Source organism: Puntigrus tetrazona, chromosome 4 (genome assembly GCF_018831695.1).
Source record: "Puntigrus tetrazona isolate hp1 chromosome 4, ASM1883169v1, whole genome shotgun sequence".
NCBI lineage: Eukaryota > Metazoa > Chordata > Actinopteri > Cypriniformes > Cyprinidae > Puntigrus > Puntigrus tetrazona.
Window position 1 is genome coordinate 28,006,835 of NC_056702.1, and position 23,829 is coordinate 28,030,663.

General features: G+C 35.4%; 1 protein-coding gene across 2 annotated transcripts in view; it reads right to left on the reverse strand.

Annotated features, from left to right (window-relative positions):
• Nucleotides 1–23,829, reverse strand: part of jupb (junction plakoglobin b) — a 56,631-nt gene that overhangs the window by 25,765 nt on the left and 7,037 nt on the right. The window contains exons 2-3 of one of the 2 annotated variants that reach the window (XM_043237154.1): nucleotides 9,699–9,802; nucleotides 774–811 (exon numbers count right to left, since the gene is read on the reverse strand). In XM_043237154.1, the coding sequence (XP_043093089.1) occupies nucleotides 774–786 (13 nt within the window). In that variant the 5' untranslated portion in view covers nucleotides 787–811; nucleotides 9,699–9,802. The remainder of the gene's footprint in view (nucleotides 1–773; nucleotides 812–9,698; nucleotides 9,803–23,829) is intronic. The other variant, XM_043237153.1, reaches the window with a different exon arrangement.

Below are 23,829 nucleotides of genomic sequence, written 5' to 3' on the forward strand. Positions count from 1 at the left end.
TATATAATATATATATATATCATAATAGTATATAGTAAATGTATTCAAATACTATACATAATAATGATACAATTAAATGAACTGCTAAAAAATACAAAATATAAATTATATATATATATATATATATATATATATATATATATATATATATATATATATATATATAATGTATATTATATTTAAGGCTAAATGTAAAATAATATAATATTCAAAATATATATAATTGACACTTTGAAATAATTATATGGTTAAAATAGCCAATAAATAGTTACATAAATTTTTGAAAATAATAATGATCATAATAACAACATTATTATTTACATATTATTAGTTTCATTAAACTGTTTGTGTGTGTATGTACATATATATAAATTACAACATTAATCAAACTATAAAACATTATGGAGTAAATTCTTAAATTTTACTTCACTGTTTGTTTCTTTACTATTTAATATTATTAATTAATAAATACTTATTTAATACTTTTTTATTATCAAGTCACTAACAGGCAAATTAGTGACACTGGCCTTGTGAAATCAATGTTTTTACGTGCAGCTCATGCTCTAAAAAATGTACTACCGTGACATTAAGATTTATGCTAATTTTATTCACTTCATGTTTTATGCTGGTAATATAATTTATTAATTTGTACTCGTATGAATCCACATTAAATTGCGAAACATTTTCAGAGGCGGTCTCAGACGTTTAAGAGAATACACGAAGAAAAAACTGGAAAACATGAAAAACGTCGATTCCTAAAGGATTGAACTTACTTTGCAGTGACATCACCACTGTCCAGCCTTAATTCAACCTGTGATAAAACACAGAGAAAAGTCACGGACTGCATAGAGAACAGGAGGGATGCAGCATGAATGCGGTGATCTGCAATGTGAAGTGACAGCATGCACCAGTTTAGAGAGAAAAGCACCACTGGGACTTAAAAATAGTGAGCAGGCAATGCTATTTATAAAACTACTGCATAGAACGATCGCACAAATCATAGTAGCTTCCCCAAAGTGGAATTTCAATGCTTCATTTGTAGTTCACCGTCTGAGCGGAGCAGTTTGATGGGACCCAGAGTTTATATTCTCAAGGACTGAGAGTCTCGAGAGTCGCTTTCGACGCAGCTTCATGTTTTTAATGTCTGCGTCGTTCGTGACCATAAACACCCGTGACTATGACTGGAGGCGAGGGCATGATGGATAAAGATGACACCTTCGTCTGACCTCACTTCAGAACGAAAACACCTCTGAGCCCTGAACTTAACACTCGGCTTTCATTTCAGAAAACACATTCACAAGAATGTCACCAGCCTTGTAAACGAACAGTGAGGAGATGTGCCGTATTCGTACCTTTAAAATGTTGCATTATGTTATCTTAACTATTGAAATAAATCTCCAAGAATGTGTTGATGAATTACATTTTTTGCCATTTTTAATTTTGTATTTTTTATGAAAATCAAATGCATAATCGTAATTTTTTTTTTTTTAAAGGATACAATTTTTACATGAATATAATAACACGATAATAGTTTTTATTAAATTATATCATTTGCTTAGATATTGTGTAATATAATATTTATTAAAGCATGTATTTCGCATTAACAACACTGAAAACAAATATATTATTTAACTCTGATATTTAACGCCAAAGCATATCGTTTGTACATTAATAACACCATATAAATAAATGTATTATTTGATCATTTACTGTTACAGCACATAGCTTTTATATTAATTAACAACTGAAAAATATTTCAAAAATGTACACATTTTTATGAAATATTACAGCATTTAGTTTTACATTATTAACGCTGAAAACAATCACGACAAGTGATTGGAAACATGCAATGATTATTAACAGATTAAAATATAAATATTAAAACGTATTGTTTCATTAATATTTACTATTAAATCATACAGCTTCTACATCAATAACACTAAAATAACTACCTGCCATTCATAACGGGTTTTTTAAAAAAAATAAATAAACCGCCACTAAAATAATGCACTATAGAAGACATTACATACATTTTCCAGCAGTTACAACTCATTGACTTTTATGATGCCTCCTTGACCTTTTATAAAACAGTGTGACAGAAAGAACATTTCCATATCCGACTGTCAATATCTTCATATCCTAATGCGCAAAAATAACTCAAAGTAAAATCAGACGCTCTCTCTCTCTCTCTCTTGTATTAGTGATGCAGAAACGCAGACGAGGAGCTGAATTTTAATAAGAATATAAAAACACTTGCAAGAGCGTATCATCAAAAAATGAAACAAGAAAAGACACAATTTCCTTCATAAAAGCAGTGACTAATCCATTTTACCTCTTTGAACTACTTCCTTACGGTTCCGCATCTTACAAGATCTTATTTTTCCTTTTTTTTGTGTGCGTGCGTGTGTTGCTTTCCTTCTATTTCGATTAAACAGAATCCAGGATCTTAAAAAGGAGCGTCTGTTTAGTATTCTCTCCTACATCTTGCCCCTGCCCTTTTCTTGTCTTCAGTTTCTCTTTCTAAAACATTCAAGTATGAGTACAGTTTGCCTCTGTCCCTCAGTTCCACGCGGCATACGGGGGATTTGCTAACTGCTGTTACGACGCCGCGTGCCCTGCATTTTCAACGCTCGTTAATCACATCAACATACAGCTATACACCGAAACCCGCGTCTCTGCCAGTCCAGCAGTCCAAAAAACCCCCTCAAACCTGAAGAAAAGAGGAAGATGTCCTAAAATAATGAGCGGCCACTACATTGCGAAAACATTTATCCTAGTAGGCATTAAAAACCCATTAATTATGCATGCACTGATTAATTAAAAAAAGTTTTCTGGGTTAACAAGGCTTAAGATGGTGTGTGTGTATTGTGTCTCCCTTATTCCGCTGAATTTTACTTCAAATTACCAAAAACGAAAAGGTTTGATTATTTCAATTTGATATGAAAGCTACTGTCCGTTTTCTAGCTTCAAAGGAACAAACGCATAAATCATTCGAGACGTGGATGAGTTTGTTTCTTCATCAGAACGGATTTGGATAAGTAAGTGAATGGGTGCCGTCGGAACGATAATCCACAATGATAATCCAAACTACTGTGTGTAAGAAGTAAATCCATTAATAACGCATTTTAGGTTTACTAAACACGATAATCCATAAGAACAATTCCTAAATACACTGACATCTTCGTTTGGAGCTTGTAACGGTGTGCGTATTTCTCTCTTAATTCAGATCGTTGAAAGCATCTCAGTGATGGATTTGTTTCTTGCAAACGCACTGCTTTTCTCATCACAAGACATTACCTTTCGGACTGGAGTGGTGTGGATCGTAGTGATGTTTTTATCAGCTGTCTGAACTTTTATTCTGACGGCACCCATTCACTGCAGAGGATCCACCGGTGAGCGAAAATCCGCAATAATCTTGATCTTCAGCAAGCGAGCTACTCCTATATAATAAAGTGTGGCATGAACGTTCTTTTTCGTTTCTTTTAGCGCTCCACAAAATAAAAAGAAAAAAATGACTGTAATATCTGGTTGAAGAGCGCAGACAGAGAATACAGTGAGCTTTGAGTATTTATAGTGACTGGCACATGTGATCAGGACGGCAGCGGAGAAGGAGAAAATTACACTTGAGTGCTTTCATCACAAAAATGAGCTGAAATGTTGCATACAGGGTCCCAAGTATTTTTTTTTTTTAATTCAGGGATCTGAGCAAAAACGCTCTCGAACTCTTCAAAACCATACTAATCAGAACAAACTGACATTTCATTTCTAAAGGCTCTGGGGCCAAGCCGAAACTTTTAATTTAGAGTTGAGCTGTGCATATTTTGTGAATATGCATATAGAGTGACTTTATAGCATGTCTTTGTCAAGAGTAAATTCGCAGCATATCTAATGAAAATCATTCAGAAGCGCTGCTGTGCAGTAATTTATTAGCGACAGCGGAGTAATTTCAGAGTAATTTACATGAGCCCTGATTTTGTTAAAAGTGACATGCACTGGACAAATTCCTGGCATCAAATCTTGAGGAAAACTGGCCGGTTTAAAGGTAAAGTGGGTAATTTATTTGGAGAAGGAAAGAAAAAAAAAATATTTAAAATGTTATAAAAATTCTTTCAAACAGGTTTCTCGGACACGCCTGCAGTTGGATGATCCCACAACCTCAAGCTATAGATGAAAATAAAAAGAAATAATATATATTCATTTTATTTTACAACATGTATTACATGTTCTGCAGTTTTTCTATAATGGAATTAAAAAAAGAATGTTTTTCGAAATTTTGTTTTTCTCCCATAATACTACTACTAATAATAAGTTATTATTATATAAATTAATAAAAACATTTAAAGATTTTTTTAATAATTTGAATTAATACTGCTATTACTACTACTAATAATAATTTTATATAATTAATATTTACATTTAAAAAAACTAAACTAATAAATGATAATACTGTAAAATTAAAATAATAATAGTAATAATTGTATTATATTTTATTTGATTTGTCACATGCCTGATTACTAAACATAAATGTATTATCTCTGCATATTTAATGTTTTTAACCAAATGAAATAAATTAATTAATTCATAAATATTTTAAAAAGCTATGCTTTAAAAATATTCTGAGAGCAGGTTTTTTTCTGGATGTGAGGGACAAAATCCAGCGGAAAGGTCTAAAATAAAGAACTGCGAGGAAAAGACGGGAAGTCTCTATTTTTTGACCATTGTCCTGAAGAAGGCCAAGGTCTGTCTGATTCGACGTAATATATCTCTTTCTCCACAACTCACTTCCTGCAGAAGACAACGTCTCTGATGATGATTAATGCTTCCAGAAGATCTCAGTCTGTTTTGTTCATCAGACACTACCTGTTTACAACGTCGCCATTGTTCTGGTGTTACAAGACCTGTGATAAGGACACACACACACACACACACACACACACACACACACAGCAGACAAACCTAAGGGTCTTTGCTGTATTTAGGACACTTGACACTGAACACTGCAGCACCAGCAGACCTGTCAGCTGCTGTTTGACTTCCGGCGACGCGCTGCTGTACTTCGCCTTTACTATGCGAGTGTCAAGGCGGATTTGTATTCGAGAGTCCGCCAGCGAGAGTACGTCATGTGAATGTGTGTGTGTGTGTGTGTGTGTGTGTGTGTGCGCGTGTGTGTGAGGATCTAAGCATAAGATAAACTTCATTACATGTAGCAGCAAATGTCAAACTATAATGTTCTAATGATGCCCCAGAATGACGGGGTTGCCAGAATGACAAAAAACCCCAAAGAAACAATATATATATATATATATATATATTCCAATTGACTAGTTGACCAGCAGTTTAAACCTTGGACTGATTAAATATCTAACGAATCATTACTGTTATTGTTAACTAAAAAACTTTTTTCGGCATTTTATATAAAGCTTCATTGAAGCTACATTAAAGAATAATAAACTAATAAAAATGACAAACGCACATAAAAACACTAATTCTAAAATAACAGCTAGTCAGTCAGTTGTGTATTACAATAGAAAACTTTTCAATTGTAATAATTTTTCACAATGTTAAAATTGTACTACTTTTTTAAAAATAAATAAAATAAATGGTCTCAATATGCGTTCGTATGTCATATTGATACTTCCAGTATTCATAGGCAATAAAAAAAAGTATCCGTTTTTTGTTTGCAAATTGTAGTTTTTTAAATTGTATTTTCTCTGTGTTTCAATTTTTTGCCTTGGTAACAACTGAAATTAAAAACTTACAAAAAAGAGAAAATATTTTTTTAAAAAAAGCTAATTTAAAATATTAATAAATACACTGAGCTGAACAGAAAAATCATTTTAACCTTGTAAACAAGCCAAACATCACCGTAAAAATGGTGTCCATAACCCGCTTCATCGACGAGCAGAACAATGCGTAATGGACTTCGATATTATCCATCATGAATTAATTGTATCATGAAAAGAGGTTTCGGAAAAATACCATGCATTCATGATGTCATTAATGCATTTTAATAAACGACTGCAAACACCAACACTTCGGTCTATCTTGCGCCAATGAATCCCTCACAACAAGATGTATTAAGAAAGCAAACAAGGTCGATTTTGTTTTCACGCTGATTATAAATACCAAGGCTAAACGAATTGTCCTTTCAATTAGCGCATAGCAAGTTGCTTCAGAAGAAAAGCCCATGTTAAATGGCAATTAAACGCAGGTTTGTGTTCAAAAGCCTCTCAGTTTGACAGAGCCGTGCTGATAGAAACATCTGTACACGTTCACATATTTTCAGCTTCTCAGCAGGGTTGGGAAAATCGAATTCACGACAGGAGCTTGGCAGGAGGATCTGCGGGAGCCGGCGAGGTTTTGCCAGACTCCTGGAGCGCGGCTGATGATACCGTGAGTCACCTCACGCCAGGACTCGAATTACAAAGTCACCTGCACTCCTCGCTCCAGCACTTAGACAGGAAGTCGAGAGAAACGCCAACCACGACGGACTGTTACGACAAAAGATGCAGTGATGGATACGAGGTGAAAATTTATTCAGAGAGCTGAGTTGCCTGGCGGTGTGATCGAACATCTGTCGGCGTAAAACCTGTCCGTAAATGCAGTGAGGTTTAGGTCTAACGTTACAGTAGAAAACATTCTGATAGAGTTACAGGACACCTAAGAAAACATCCACACACTAATGCGTTTATACCAGCCATTAGAAAGCATTATATAATCGTGATAAAGCTGATTCGCTCGTATTAGATTCTAAACCAATTTAAAAGGGAAAAACTCAATTCTCTTTGCTCTTTTGTGCTAAAATAGCTCAATATGGAGACATATCCTAGCATTCGCAGAGGAAAGCTGGATTCCCCGTTCACACAGAACGTTTACTCAAATCTACATTATGAGGGCATTCAACGACTGGCATTCAGACGGATGAACGCTGGGATACATGGAAGAGTTCACTGGCCAAGGCCACGAGATCGTTTGATATCAAACAACCAGTCAAAGTTCATTTCATGTGGAAAAGGCGTGGAAATGTCGCCACAATAAAAGACCAGTGTGTAAACTCTTGGATGTATTTTCAAGATTCTAATATTTCACATACTTTCAAAGATCCTGATAAGTGCTCATTTATCTCCTTTATCTATCTATCTATCTATCTATCTATCTATCTATCTATCTATCTATCTATCTATCTATCTATCTATCAGTCTTTCTGTCTGTCTATCTATCTATCAGTCTGTCTGTCTGTCTATCTATCTATCTATCTATCTATCTATCTATCTATCTATCTATCTATCTATCTATCTATCGATCTATCAGTCTTTCTGTCTGTCTATCTATCTATCTATCTATCTATCTATCTATCTATCTATCTATCTATCTATCTATCTATCTAGCAGTCTGTCTGTCTATCTATCTATCTATCTATCTATCTATCTATCTATCTATCAGTCTTTCTGTCTGTCTATCTATCTATCTATCTATCTATCTATCTATCTATCTATCTATCTATCTATCTATCTATCTATCTATCTATCTATCTATCTATCTATCTATCTATCTATCTATCAGTCTGTCTGTCTGTCTGTCTATCTATCTATCTATCAGTCTGTCTGTCTGTCTATCTATCTATCTATCTATCTATCTATCAGTCTGTCTGTCTATCTATCTATCTATCTATCTATCTATCTATCTATCTATCTATCTATCTATCTATCTGTCTGTCTGTCTATCTATCTATCTATCTATCTATCTATCTATCTATCTATCTATCTATCTATCAGTCTGTCTGTCTGTCTATCTATCTATCTATCTATCTATCAGTCTGTCTGTCTATCTATCTATCTATCTATCTATCTATCTATCTATCTATCTATCTATCTATCTATCTATAACGTTGCATGATTAATTTTAATGAGCTTTTCAATAGTTTTTGCTTCTGAAAGGGAAACCACTACACATGCATATTCAAGTGAAACCTGAACACCTAGGGGTTCCTTTACATACTCTGTAAAGTATTCAGTAAGGTCAGGTGCAACAATAACTGTGCATGTGCCTTACCAGTGTAAAGAAGTAAAGAAGCAAAAGAAAGACGTTCAAGTGCAAGTAACAAATTGAACTAAAGATGACATTTTCAGGTAGGAAGACTGAAACTGCATTTTCTTGTAAAAGGTACTACAATATTTCTTGTTTACAAATTACAGTGCATACTTTACACACAGTAAGAAAACTCGGATGTCTCCCTTAACTTAGTGAAATCAAGATTCTTGTTGGCATTTATTTGAAATATAATTTTATTCTAATATTATAAATGTATTTACGGTCACTTTCTATCATCAATTTAATAAACTTTTTTATAAATTTTATAAAAAAAAGCATTTCTTCCAGAAACAGGAGAATGAAGCTCAAAACACCTCCTTAAAAAAGTAACTATTTACATTACTCTTTATGGAAAGTAATGTTACTTTTGCGTTACTTTTTAAACATGAGCAGGGACTGATTGTTTGTTTTTAATATAAGAAGTTATATTTATTGCAAACGTAATAAGTGTAACGAATAGACCTTAAGCTGAAAGAAAAGTACATTCGTGTCTTTACAGTAGAATACCGAAGAACAAGGAATAAGAAAAGACCTTCTGATCTCGCTCAACATGGGCACAGAAAACCTGCCAGTCGATAAATGGGAAAGCATAATAACTAGAGCTTCTTTTTTTGAAAAAGTTTTTTTGGAAAAAGTTTTTTTCAAAAGATATTTTCTCGTCAATTTAAAAGTAATGCGTTAAGTAAGCTGATTACGTCATTTGTAATGCGTTACGAATATAGAAATTCCTTCATAGGATTCTATTTTTGCAGACTTTGAAAAAGCAAAAGATCCAAATGGAATCCCACGTGCAACTTTAGCGAACGGGACACATTACGAGACCAAATACATTAAATCAAATGATACAAAAGTGCAGAATATAACCCCTACGGCTTTGAGCAGAGAAGCCGGTACAAAGAGTCGCATAAAGATTATCACTCACGTTTCCACCACATGGATGTAACAGGACCTTAAAACCTTAGCGAGCAGCGACTGACCCGCAGCGGGAGCATTACATTTCCAGCAGGGGGGAAATACAACATCCCTGTAATTCAATAGCATGAAAGAGACACTAAAAAAACGTCAAGGGATGTTCCTTGTTCCTTAATACAAGACATACTGGATCATCTCAACGATTATCTGCTGAATTTCACAGGAAGGACTCAAAGCCTTTGAACACCAGTGTTCCCTGTTAAGAGTTCATTCTCTTTTCTCGCTGCTTCAATATCTAGTCATTTTCAACTCTCTCATGTTTAGGGGTTTTCTGATATTAACTGCAGAAATGTACTCTGAACTAAAACATTAAAATGGGATATCGGGTTCTGGATATGAATCCAATTTAGTTGAGAAATATGCTCTGCAGGATGGCGTTTGATTTGCCATGCTCGAGGTTCATAAAAATAGAGTTAAACATTAACTGGAATAGAGTATATCTTTTATGCACATTATAAACACTTCCTCAGACTAAGGAACTCACTAATCCGACTTCCTTGTCACATATTATTTCTGTACGTCAATGGAGTAGTTCACCCTAACATTTTGCCCCCAAAAAATCCTCTTTCTCAGGCCATTTAAGATTCTTCATGTGAACAGATTTGGAGTAATTCAGCATTACATCGCTTACTCACCGCTGAAGTCAATGGGTACCGTCAGAACGAGAGTCCAAACAGCTGATAAAAACATCACATTAATCCACAAGTAATCCACGCGACTCCTGCCCACCTGTTAACATCTGAAGCGAAAAGATGCACGTTTGTAAGAAACAAATCCGTCATTAAGACTGTTGCTTCCAGCTTAAAACATGAGTACTTTCACCGGTGAAAAAAGTAATCTATGCACAGATTACAAACAGTTCTAAACAAATATGTTGGTGGATTTTGAAGTGAGAGGACAACAGGGGATGGACTTTTTTATTTTACTAGAGGAAGTGTTGTTATGCGTTATTTGGGCCGGATACGATGGTTTAAAATTAAAATGATGGATTTGTTTCTTCCAAACACACAGCCTTTCACTTAACGAGACGTACTGGATGTGGGTCTTTGTGACGTTTTTATCGGCTCGTTCTGACGGCACCCATTCGCTGCAGAGGAACGTTATGCTAAACGTCTCCAAATCTGTTCAGATTAAAAAAACGAACTCGTCTGCATCTTGGATGGCCCGAGGGGGAGTAAACATTCAGCAAATTTTGATATAGGTGAAGCACTCCTTCAAACAGGCTATCTTTATCTATTTAAACAGGCTACAGGTAATGCAAGAGATTCTGACATCACGCTACTTAACATGCAAACTTTAAAGGTTCATCTCGATCTTTATTTTTGGTAAATGTTGTAAAAATGCTGAACATTGCTTGAGGGACTTCACATGCTATATCAGTTTTAATTAGTCAGTGCTCTTATGAAGTAACAAAGAACTTTCTGCTGGACAGATAGGATCTAAACCAATTAAAAACTGTGTGCCTGAGAGGCCAGTCCACTTCTGTAGATCTGAGATCATTAACAGCTTTAATTAGGACCGTTTCAGTGCTGTGATGTTGATCATCTCAGATCTTCAACGGAGACCACATTTACATTTATTTATTTTATTTTAAATAGAAAGTAAGCTATAGGTATGTTTGCACGGTGTAACAGATCTCAGTGTTGTTTTTGAGGCACGTTAAACCTGCATTGGAAACATTGCTTATCGTGCTTTAATTATTTAAAATTAATCATTACCAAAAAGTCATTTTCACATCTGTAAAAATCTAACTTATACAACGGCCGTGCCGTCATTCCTACCACAACGGCAAAAATGAAAACAATTCTAATAATTAATATAAATAAAGTTGATATTTATTAAATATAAATATTACACGTAAATAAATAAAGTTTTCTGAAAGATAATATACTTTTTTTGTGGCAAGAGAAACTGATGTGATGTGAGAAAAAAATATAAATATAATGCAAAATATATTTATGTTTGTAATAAATCTATAATTGTGAAATGATGCAACTAAAAATATTGTTTGTTTTTCTATACACCAAAATGCAATAAAATGATCCTCATCAAGACGAAAAAGGCATTTCTTTTCATTTCAAAACAATGCATTTTGCGTCATGAGACGCAAATTTGTTTCCCAAAATATTTCTTACGGTAATTTTGCAGTAAATGCGTAACGTATAACATTGATATTAGTGGATACGCATGCATTTTAGGAAAATCACATCATTTTTTTCCGACCTACCAAATGTCATTTTCAACTCATGAAAGTTTACTTTCTAAAGGTGCGCAGGCACACACAAAAAAGAAAAACTCCCTTCTATTTTCTCAGTAATCTTTCTTAAAAAGGATGTAAGATGGGACTATAATTGCTGAGTGTCAAATGATGTACAAATATTTCTTTAAAAGCATGTAAAGTAGCTTCCTCTAATTGGAGATGATTCCACGGAAGGCTCATTTGCATAATTCAGAAGAGCCTGGTTTATAAAAAGCTTAATATCTCTAACGGAAGCTGTAAACATATTGCGTGTTAATTAAAATGGATTTGAGGGTCGGGGTCTATCCGGGTCTACTTGCAATTCTGATGAACGCTAAATTTAAGCACTAGGGATTTGAACACTAATTTCACTTCATTCTTATGTACACAGATACTTATGGGTTATATAGTTGTTTATATATAATTAAAAAAAGTTAAAAAAAAAAAAGCAAAAAATTCAGGTATTAAAAAAGTCAAATAATGTTTGAATGCTGATTGCATATTAAGGAATGAATTAAGCTGATGCAAAAAAAAAAAAAAAAATAATATATATATATATATATATATATATATATATATATATATATATATATATATATATATATATATATATATATATGTAAGTATTTAAAACAAATATACAAATATAAGCCCCTATAGATTTCTGGTAAATATATCTAAAAAGAAATGTTATGTTTATTTTCAGAAAAATATATCATGAAATTGGATTTGGTCTTTTAGCGCTGGCCCATTATAAGAATATAATATTTTGCGATGCTATGCCGTCAATCATGTTGACAGATCTTTGTGAAATCCATCCGGCTCTGGTGTCTTTATCAAGCATCTGAGTGTAACTCACATCTTCAGGGGAAGCAGAGCTCGCCGCTTCCTGTTCTGGAGGCAGAAGGTGGAGGTATCTGGAAATCTAAGCATGGCAATAAACTTCACAGGGAAGGAATCACGAGGTGTGACCCTCCAGCTCGGACTCAGATGCCATCTCAGAGTCTGGCCTCAATGAGATTTGTGCAAATAGCACAGGAAGTGAAGCTCTCCTGAGGACAGCTCAAGGTTAAAGACCCACATAAAGAGCCAGCAGCAGAAGACAGCCTGTTTTAATATCACCGATGTACTCTTCTAGATCTTCTCATTTTTATATATATATTTTTTTACTTAGTAGTTTCGGTTATTTGTTTTGTATGTGTTTTTTCGAATATGTTTAATATGTTTTTATTGCCTGTATTACTTTTTTTTTATATCGTTGATATACTATGATAATTTTGTTGTTATACGTCTTTGATTTCATTTTCAGTTTAAGTTTTAGTATTTTTTGCTTTTTATGTTTATATATAGCTTGTATTATTTGGTATGTTTTATTCATTGTTTTAATACTATTATAGTGTTTGTTATTATTTTTATATTTTTTTGCTTTCACTCTGACTTAAAATAAAAACTTGGATTTGTGTTTTAAATATATAAATACAGTATATTTATTATTTTAATATCACGTATATACTTTATATTATATTATATATTTTTTATTTGCACGAGGGGTCTGACAGAAGCCTCCTGTCGGAATGAAATAAAGAAAACTGGTTGTAAGACGATTCGAGAACCCAAACTCAGATCTCAAGTCTCGCTAAAAATGTGTGTGTGTGTGTGTTTACAGGATTTTCGGGATATAAGAAAGTAAATAATCATACATACATACACAAATAGTTTTTTTTTTCCACTATTTTTTTTTTTTTGATTGCAGTTGTTTTTCCTGTAACAATAAGTAGACAGCATTTAAGCAAGATCAAATTAGTTTGTAAGGAAAACCGCATAAGCTTTGAGGATGCTTTAATAGAATGCATCCTGATTCAAGTTTATTTTTCTCATCCTAGTATCAAAATGTTTTCTTCTTCATAAGCATCGCTCAGCTTGGTTCAGTAGATTCTTAAAAAAGGAGAAACACAATTTGCCAAAGGGCTATGAAAAACAACTATTAGCAATTCACTCTTTCCAAACAAGTATTAATGTACTATTCAATTTTAATTCTTGTTTTAAGGCTGTTTAGATCTTCTTCTTGGACAACATGAAAAAAAAACGCACGAACAAAAAAAAAGATTTTTCATTCCACTTCCTCTTGAAAAGAAGTTTGCAGGAGCCTTTAATGAGGATCTAAAAGTCTCTTTCTTCACTTTCACCACAAAACAGGTTTCATCTCTTCTGGGCTGCTTAAGCGAAACTGTGAAAATTTATTCCGAATGCTATTTAAAGACTATTAAAAACACAAAATAAAAATCCCGTAGAGCTGGAGGCTGGCGCTCAGACAGACGTGCGTCTGCCGACAGCGTTGCCTTGCTTCTGCACTTCAAAGAAAAAAGATTTCCCAACCGCGGAAAAAGCCACAGGGATGATTTACCGTACTGAAGATCCCGTGAAAAAAAATAAAAAGCGAACCTGTGCATCACATCCATACAGAGTCGAGCCCGAATCTGGGGGCGAGGGCATGTTTAATGGTGTTACCTGCAAATAGGTTGAAGCTATCGGCTTTCCCTTTGCTCCTGTAAACATAAAACGGTTTGGGTGCAACGGGATCACCTATTAAACCTTCAACACACACACACACACACAGTTCCCTCATCAGAAGAGAAATGACAGGCCTTTCATCTCACATCCCCATAATCTGCTCTCATTAGCGGCACAGAGCGAAAGCAGAGGGCGGACACGCGGATGAAGGAAATGCGTCGATGCTGCTTGTGAAACACTGAACCTTGGATGCACAAAAAACAATCCCTCACTTCTCCGTCGTCATCACACACACACACACACACCAGGGACCCTCTGTGTCTGCATACAGCCGGAGACACACGCTAATTAAAGCAAACCTAGCATGGGCCTGGTGAGATTTGCCGTTCTTCCTTATCGCCCGCTCGCCCGGTCTGCCTTTCCGACGACGTGTTAAAGAAACAAACAAACATTAGATGGGAATATAACCAGCAGACGCAAGAGCGGGCCTCTCCCGAGGCAGCTGCGACGTACACGGGCAGAAAAAAAACGCCATAAGTCCTTCGTAATCATGCAGCGCTAAGCTCTCGCTTGGTGCTTTTTCAGCCCTGGCGAGGGTGAAATGATATGACACAGTCGAGCGCCAAGACAGGACGCCTGTTAGGATGAACCCTACTGTGCCAATAAAAACAACCGAGGTCAGTTTTAAATTGCGCAAAGGTGAGCTTGTCTGGTCGCTTAGCTTAATTATGTTTTTAAAGGCTGTCAAAGCTTGCGCGAACATCTTTTTTAAATATTCACAACTATTTCAAAGTTTGGAGTCCGGATTTTATGGTTTTTGAGCGTAGTCGAAGTCTCTCATGCTCACTTATAGGATGCATTTGTTTGATTGACGGTACAGTATAATTGCTGTATTATTACAATTTAAAAGGACTATTTTTAAATTGAATGTATAATGAAATTTAATTTACTGAACTGAGTTTTTTAGCATAATTAGTGTAGTCTCCGGTGTGACGTGATCCTTCAGAAATCATTCTAATATGCTGATTTGCTGCTCAATAAACATTTACTTAATAAATAAATTAATTAAAATTGTGCTGTTTAATATTTTTGTGGTAACAAAAGGATTTAATGATCAATAAAAAAATTATTTGAAAAGGAAAATCTTTTGTGACTAATATTAAATTATTAATATTAATATTATATTAATTAATATTAAATGCTTTTACTTGCATTTTTGATCCACTTTACAGATCCACGCTAAATTATATATCAATGTATTTAAAAATAATAATACTAATTATATTTTTAATCGACCCAAATACAAAATTTTTTTTACGGTTCCATTTTGCTTTCTATGAAAACCTCTTGGTCCAAGGCATTCTTTTTTTGTTTTATTTTGCAAAAAGCACCATAACAGTAAAGCTGAACTAAACAGGGAACGTTAGCATTCAGGATTATGCAGCTAATGGTGCTCCAAAAAACAAGCAGAGAATAATATGTTGTCAGATACGGGTAAGGAAACTATTTAGATTTGGAAACCAACGTTTAGTCCTTTTAATTTCACACAGGGTTGTTTTCTAAGACAGTACAAACAACGCGTACGCGCCAGACGAAATAAAAAAATGTTCAAAACCACCTCTTTGCATGCCGCTCAGCTTGTTGCATGAGATGTTTTATTCACAGGATGATCCAGAGTGAACCAAATGTGCAACTAAATCCAAATTATGAAACTAACTCTACAAAACCAGAATAAGAGGACAAGTGGTATCGTATTGATTCCTGATCAATCTCGCCTCTAGCTTCTTTTAGCCCAGATAAGACCGGTTTGGCAAGCACACAGTACGCCATCATTGTGAATCTGTCGAAACCAGGTCTACGCTGAATGATCCCACCAGGAGCTCTCAAATCATCTGCACTTCTCTTGCCATTTTCTACAGCGCTGCGCGAGGCATTTGATTGGTTTGACAGGGCTATGAAAGCATGTTGCCTAGGTTTCCAGAGTGTGTTTCTGTCATTCGGCCGGTAACAGCTAAATTTCAGAGAGAGCTTTGCAGACGGTGAAATTACCTGCACCTTTTACCTGTGAAGATGCTGGGATTGCTGACCAAACAAATGAATTTGTGATGCCAGAGTGGTTTTAATGAGCATCTGTCATCAGTGAAAACAGGATAATAATAATTATGGAAAATGGAAAATATTACAGTGCCTCTATTATGGTTGATGAAGGCTCATATTTTAGTTTTGCCAATCTCGAGCAACAGGTTGACCTGCACTCAAGGACGAAAAACACTTTTTTTGTTTCGTTTTTCCAAACCCGATTGGTCGATTTCATTTAAAGCGGCGTTTTTGAGCTTTTAACGCTTCAAAAGCGGCACATAGTGATAAAGAATGAACTGCATTTTCATTCAGATCAATGTAAAGCTCAAGTCTGCGTGTGCAACAAGTGGGCGGGCAGTTTGCTAATTTTGACGCCAACATGAAAACGGCTCGGGATTCATTTGAAAAACGACTCGTTTCAAAGATTCAGTCGACTCTTTCTTTTGAGAGACGCTAGCTTTATATGCACTTTCAGATTTAAACCTTTGCAGGATGTATTCATTCACAGCTGTGTTACACACTGTATAAAAGGTTGCGTTCAAAAATCCATAATAAGGGCACGTTTAATACGGTATAGTCCTGTGTGCTGGGCCGGTCCACAAAGTTTCTCACAAAAACAACCTCTAAAAATAAAGGAGTCTCCTTGCTCTTAACCTATATGGTAATTACCCTGCACCGCACGTCCTTCCAGCCTCTTACCACGGAGATCAGCGAGGAAAATCGAGCCAGGTGAGCAGCCAACCGCGATCAAGTAAATTGAAGATGAGGCAAATTAATTCTCAATCAGCTGTGCCATAGTTATAGGGAAAACAGCTTAATGAGGATTTAAAAGGGATTCCTCCTGCTGCTCCGGAGACGTGGAAAAGGAAAACCTGGGCGTGAGAGCCATAACAAAAATTTCCAAGAAGGGTGGCAAACAACATCTGAGCAGGTTTTTCCTTCGTTAATTTTTAAAGACTAATTGGGCAATCTGACAAAGTCTGGAGAACGACAAGAGATTGTTTGCTCAAAAACAGAACTAACATTTAAAGACGTGCCGGGTGGAAGAGGAGACCTTTTCCATCTTCACCGGTGGAGAAACCACTTTCACCTGCTGATAGTACATTCCCCTTAGTAATAGAAAAGCATTCACTTAAATAGAAAGTGGCGCTTAACATCGAATTAAACGTGACATGTTGAACTAGAAAAATGTAATTCACTGCAAATTACGTCATGCATTTTTTTTTTTACATTGACTAAAATACATTGACATTCAAAAAAGCTGAACCATTTTAACGCCTATATTAAAATTCGACTTGACTTTTAAGTCAGTATAGTATGATTTAAATTGGAAATGAGATGTTTAGATAAGGAGTGTTTTTACAGTCTAGTATTTTCAAGTAAAAACTTGTCTTTTACTTACAACTTAAAACTTTTAACAGTGTAATGGTCTAATTAATGCTAAAAAGGAGCTGGTGTTTCGTTCCCTATTTTCCACCACTTCGGACACAACCAAAGGAATACATAATACGGCTTGTGTTATTTTTACCTAATTGTGCGATGCAATGAGAACTGCTTCATTTGAAGGTAAAATATGTCTCAAAAAAGCACAAACACTGTGCTTACAACATAATGTTTGTTTGAGCAGCTCGCCAAGGAGGTCTGTACTGCATTGAGAAAGCCATCCATCAGCACTCTCATGCATCTTAATGAAACACACTAATAAGCAAAATGTCATCATGCTTAACTCATTACACCAAACAAGGACCTTCAACAGAAAACACTGCTTGATTCACAAACTAAAACCACTAAAGAACATTGTCTATCTATCTATCTATCTATCTATCTATCCATCTATCTATCCATCTAAGCTGTTTAGAATCGAATTGTTCATGTTATCTGAACTGAACTGCCAACATCACACAGGAAGTCAAGCTATAATTTAATAGGAACGACAGGAAGTGGAATCTACTAATATTTGGCAGTATTTCACCAAGTATGCATTAGTTTAATCAAAAGAGACACTTATAATGTAAAAAATATATATATTTTAAATGAATGCTGTCCATTTGAACTTTCAATTCATCAAAGAATCCTGAAAAAATCATCACTGTTTCTCCAAGAACACTGTCTAAAAAATATTTCATGATTAGAATGATTTCTGAAGGACCATGTGACGCCGAAGAGTAATGATGCTGAAAATAGGCTTTTCATCACAGGAATAAATTGCATTTTAGCATACATTCAAAAAGAAATGAGTTATTTTGAACTGTAATAATATTTCACAATTTTACTGCATTTATTGTACTTTTGAACAAATAAACGCAGCCCATAGGCGATTGCAGTCACGCGAAGATCTTGTGCGTCCATTTCGAAATTCGAAACAGAATTCTGACTAGTGAAACTGATTCAACGTGATTGTTAAACTCATACACATCAGTCACAGAAATGTCATGGCCATATTCCTCCATCAGTCACTCATACGCAGCAGGAGCAGGCCGGGAGCAGCTGTAGATATCACGGAGCACAGGAGCGGACGGATGTGCATATGACTGCTGCAGCATGAGGACACAGACGGAACTAACTTCAGTGACCTTGCTTCTGTTGACCAGAAAATGAGCTTAGACTGTGGACTGTGAAGCAGATAATATTGGACAAGCCAAGCTACTGTAAACAGCGGAAAATACCCATCAGTATGTCTTGATCTCGCGCTGCGGCTCTGACGGCTGCTCTCTTTGCCACTTGAGGGATTTGCGCGATGTGATGTGCTTTGAAGATATCGCGGATTTCAACACAACTAACCTGCAATTGCCCAAAAAATTGAGCTAATGTGCTACTCGGAGACGAATATAAATGAATAAAGGCATACTAATTAAAAAGAAAATGTCGAAAAAGCACGCAAGGCCGAATGAATATAAAAAATGATTATTTATCGGTAATTAAATCCCAAGCAATGCCATCCCTTACTGTTTTTATGCTGCTGCAGTATATCAAGGTCTTGAAGTAATAAAACCACTTGTAATGAAGTGTGTGTGTGTGTGTGTGTGTATATTATATTTACAGATCAATAGTTCTGCTTATATTTGCATGCTTATGTAGATGAAATATCAACTGCGTTTCAATGTACTGACATGAAGGGGATGAAAACTGACTGGTTGATGTTGATATACCGGTGTTATTGTTGTGTACTTCAGATATTATTATAGTTTTTATTAGTATTTTGAATCAGTTTTCAATGTTAACTTTTTTATACATATGTGGCTGTACTGTGAATATTTCATAATGTTTTTATGAATATGCACACATGCATGTATATATTTCAGACAAACAGTTTATGTTTATATATTACATATATCTATTTATTATGTAAATCATATTAAAATAAATGTAGACATGTAAATACATAGTTTAAAAAGGTATACTGTATGTTTGTATATTTATATGTAATTAATAAATATACACAGGACACACACACACACACACACACACACACACACATATATATATATATATATATATATATATATATATATATATATATGCAAACAAAACATTTATTTTTATATAATATAATATAAATACACATGCATAAATTTACATAGATAAATGTATGTGTATCTACAAATACGTATAAATATACACAGTATACACTCATACTTTAATTCTGTTTTATTCAACTAAATTAACCCTGTATATATATATATATATATATATATATATATATATATATATATATATATATATATATATATATCAAATCCATATATCAGAATTAATGCAATTATATCATACATTTTAAAATCTTTTCAAAAAGAACAGAAATCTGAATATTACTGAATCTATGAATCACGTTTGACTGCTTTTTTCAGCATCTCACCTCATGAGTTTATTTTGAAAATGCCTTTTTGCACATTTCCTGAATTCAAGAACACATTACTGCACTGATTTAACGCTTATATACTAAGGCAGCGAAAACTGAGCAAACACTTAAAATGCACAAGGCATCAATTTCAGATTTAATTCTGCCCAGTCAGGTGAAGTGTAATCTCTCACTTAAATTCTGCACTTGAAGAGTTCGCTAACAGATACATATCGTCTTCCAGGTGCCAGTCTTCTTATCACCTTCAAAGGCTTTCTATAAAACACCACGGTCTTCTGCCGGAGCTACAAGGCCAAGGGCAATTTTACGCTATCTCTCGCCGTGGATCTCTGCTGATGTAGAGGTTACTTTTTCTCTCTCGCTAGCGCTATCTTCCCTCACTCCACTACATTAGCGTGCTACCGTGCTAATGCCGCAAGGACAATCTCCAAATTGAGCCCGCCAAAAACGTTTGACAGATAACGCTTCAAAAAAAAAGAAGTAGTCGTCGTCAAGGGAGAGAGTTTAAAAATGAACCCTCTGAAACCGGCCGACACTAACTCAGCTAAAAATCAGCATTATGGTAACGCGCTGACGGAAAATGCAAATGCTGCCGCTAATGAAATTTGGCTGCGGGTTTCTTGGCAAGGTTTGGAATTAAAAAGATTTAGGACGGAGGCAGAAGAGGAGATAGAAATGTTCACGTATAATGAAAGAAAATGACGAAGAGGGGAAGGTACAGGGGAAGAGTTATTGAGCCGTGAACAACAGAGACGTACTCAAAAGAGAATGAGGCTATTTATTAAGAAATAGAAACATGAAACCAGTAGATCCATCAGTTACCTAGAAGCTCAGTCGGAAAGTCTGCGCAGTTTGTGCTGTTTGCAGTCGCACACTACCATACTACCACTACAAAGCACAATATGCACTAGCACAAAACGCTCTTACCTAGACTTTCCCTTTACCATTGTGACAAATGAAAGCAATATCTCTTTAACAGCTTTTTCTTGACTCAGTATTTGATCAGGCTGCCGAAAGTGAAGACATTTTTACACGAAATGTTATCAAAATGCAAAACAACCCGTGCAACATAATGCCACTCGCACGCAACGTAATGCGATCCTGCGACAATATTTTTTCGAAGTTGCAAATAAAACAAAGATTATCGCAGCGTGCTGAACAAGAAAATGTCTACTGCAAAATTCCAGGTTTCATTCAATGTGCGTTCCTGCAGTTTCTTTGTAATTATTTGTGAAAACAATTAGCTAAAATAAAATGCAAACGTAATTTTCCTACGTCAAAATTTTTCGTTTCATTCAGTGTGTTTCTAGTTAATAATTTGGGAATTTTCTAAGTGAAAATTGTTTTTATACCAATGTTTTTACTATAAAATAAAACACACTAGTGCAATGCAGCAGCAATAAAGCAATGCTTTATACATTTCATACTGTGCGTTATTTAGTATTCATTCTGAACAGTCTTTCATTAAGTATTTCCATTATCCAGAAAGAAAACAGACGACAAAGAGTTATTAAAGTGACAGAAAATGTGACCTCCAAAATATTTCAAAATCGTGTTTGTTCCAGGGTTTGTTCCTAAATGAGCAGCTCTAAGTAACATGACAGATTTCATTCAAAGCGATATTTACTCATTGCTCATCTGAGACAACACCGCCTGGGGAGATGATGGTGTCGTGATCACCATAAAATGCCTCTGTTAACCTATTAAAAGGAACGTTACAGGTTCACCGGCAGTTAAGCTACATTGACAGCGTCTGTGACGAGAAAAATGATTGCGGCTCGTTTCTAAATTGTTTAGGAAAAGCAACGATCGCAGTCATAGTAAGGCAATTATAACACAACTGAAGAGGGAGGCGTCGAACTCGAAAACGAACAACCTTTTTCAAACGTGTTCGCATAAGACTAGCATATAAAATGTATATATATATATGTAAATAAAAAAAAGATTATTGGAGTGCAGTTGACAAAAAAATAATGATATTAAGTTATTGTCTCTTAAAAAGAATCACTGAATCATGAGTTCGAATCATTGAAGCCAACATGAAACATTAACCCTTTCAGTGGTGAGTTTAGAATATTTTAGCGGTCAGAGTGAGTTTTTTTTTTTTTTATGTGACCATTATTACAATTATTATTGAATGTTTCCCCTTATTGTTTCCATGGCGAGGCGTCATGTGACACACCGCGGCCACAATAACACAGTATGACATATGGATCGCTTTTATTTAGTTTTTCTTTCTATATTTGAAATATCGTGCTTATCTGAATGATCATGCTTATCATATCACGAACAATGTTAATGTCCTGATTCACAAATATGTGTAAATGAGTGTGTTTTGACATTTAAACACCTTTAAATGATCTTGATCGTCATCTGAAACATAAGATGGACGCCATTTTTGTTTGCACCGCAGTTCAGAGAGTCCTGTCAGTTGGATTTACAGCACGTGAATTCATCAGTTTCCCCCGAAACACACGCAAGTAAGTCGCCTGTGAACTGGGTGAAGAACAGAGTGAACGTTAGTTACTTACACTACGTGTAAGACATCAGTGATCGCTTCATATCCCATATGTGGGGCCATACGGCTCAAAAGGTTAACATATTGCCCACCCACTTGTTGCACACGCAGACATGGAAGAACTTGATTTGGTGATTGGTCTGAATGAAAATGCTAATTCATTCCTTGCCACTTGCTGCCACTTTCGAAGCCTTCAAAGCTCAAAAACATTGATTTAATGAAATCAGCCAATCACCGGAGGGGTTAGGAAAAATTAATCATTGAGCGAATCGCTTGGGAGTCGTTGAACAAATAAGGTTAAAATAAAGTGTTTTTCGTCCTTGCATGCGTGTCAACCTGTTATTTGGGACTCCCAAAACCAAAATGTGAACCTTTCACAACCCAAAACAGGGACACTTTACATTTTTGAAGCTTGTTGTTAGCATAAAAAAGGTCATCGGTACAATTCTCATTATGCGTTCCCCGTGATGAGAACAATTAAGCTGCTTTTTTTTTTTTGGCATCGCTTTAATCGCCGGATGGATGATGTATTTTATTTGCTTAAATGAAAGTTAGTAAGGACACAACACGCCGTGCTGGACAATAACATTCATTATCTGTCCTTCTGCAGAGCATGCTGCTCTCGTCTGTTGGCATACGGTGCCAGCCATGTTGTCTGACTGCATTGGTCTTGCCAGCTTCACAGACACCGAGGCAGCGGCTGCCATACCGAAAAAGGCACTTCAAATTGGCTCTTTGATGCACTGAGACAGAAAAGTAGAGGAAGGGGGAGTGCATGCAACGACGCTGGAGTGAGTTTTGGAATAGAGAGACGCTAAAAGAAAAAAAAAACATGTCAAGAGAGGAAGAGAGTTTCCACTAGGGATGTGCAAAACTACACATTTTCAAAATGGACTAGTCGAAAGTGGAACTGTTTTCAACTTGACATGCCATCTGCACGTGCATATAAACCAGCGTCCGGAAAATAGCACGCACTGCACAACCATTTAAGCGTAACAGACATATACATTCACCCCTAGTTTCCGTGCATATAGGAAGAAATGCATAAATGCATGTTTAGATTTAAAAGAGAAGATTGAGAGACGGCGACAGGAACCGACAGAGAGGATCATTTGAACAGACAGCTGTTTGGATATCTTCCTCAAAGACGCAAATCTGAACACAGTAACTACTACCGCATTTCTATGCAGATCACTCTCCTGGAAACATGCAAATGTACGGCAAAAGCACTGAGTGCAAGTTCAATGATTCTCAAGTATTTTGCATATGGAATTATTCCATAAGCCAATGCATTGGCCATTAAGAGATTATAGCAAATAGATGCCCTCTGGTTCAAGCTAATCATCGCCGAACACGCCGCCGCACTGTGGGTTTTTTACTCAAGGCATATCAGAGAAGACTTTAAACCATGAAAACCTCAAATGATGAGTCTCGTAGCACTAACTCACATTCATTGGAATTTATTTCATTACAGTCAGTTTTGTGCATTGAATAGTTTGTGCTGTGATCTAGGATTTAATTAGAGATTTAATTAAATAGAAATGGAGTGATACAGCAAAT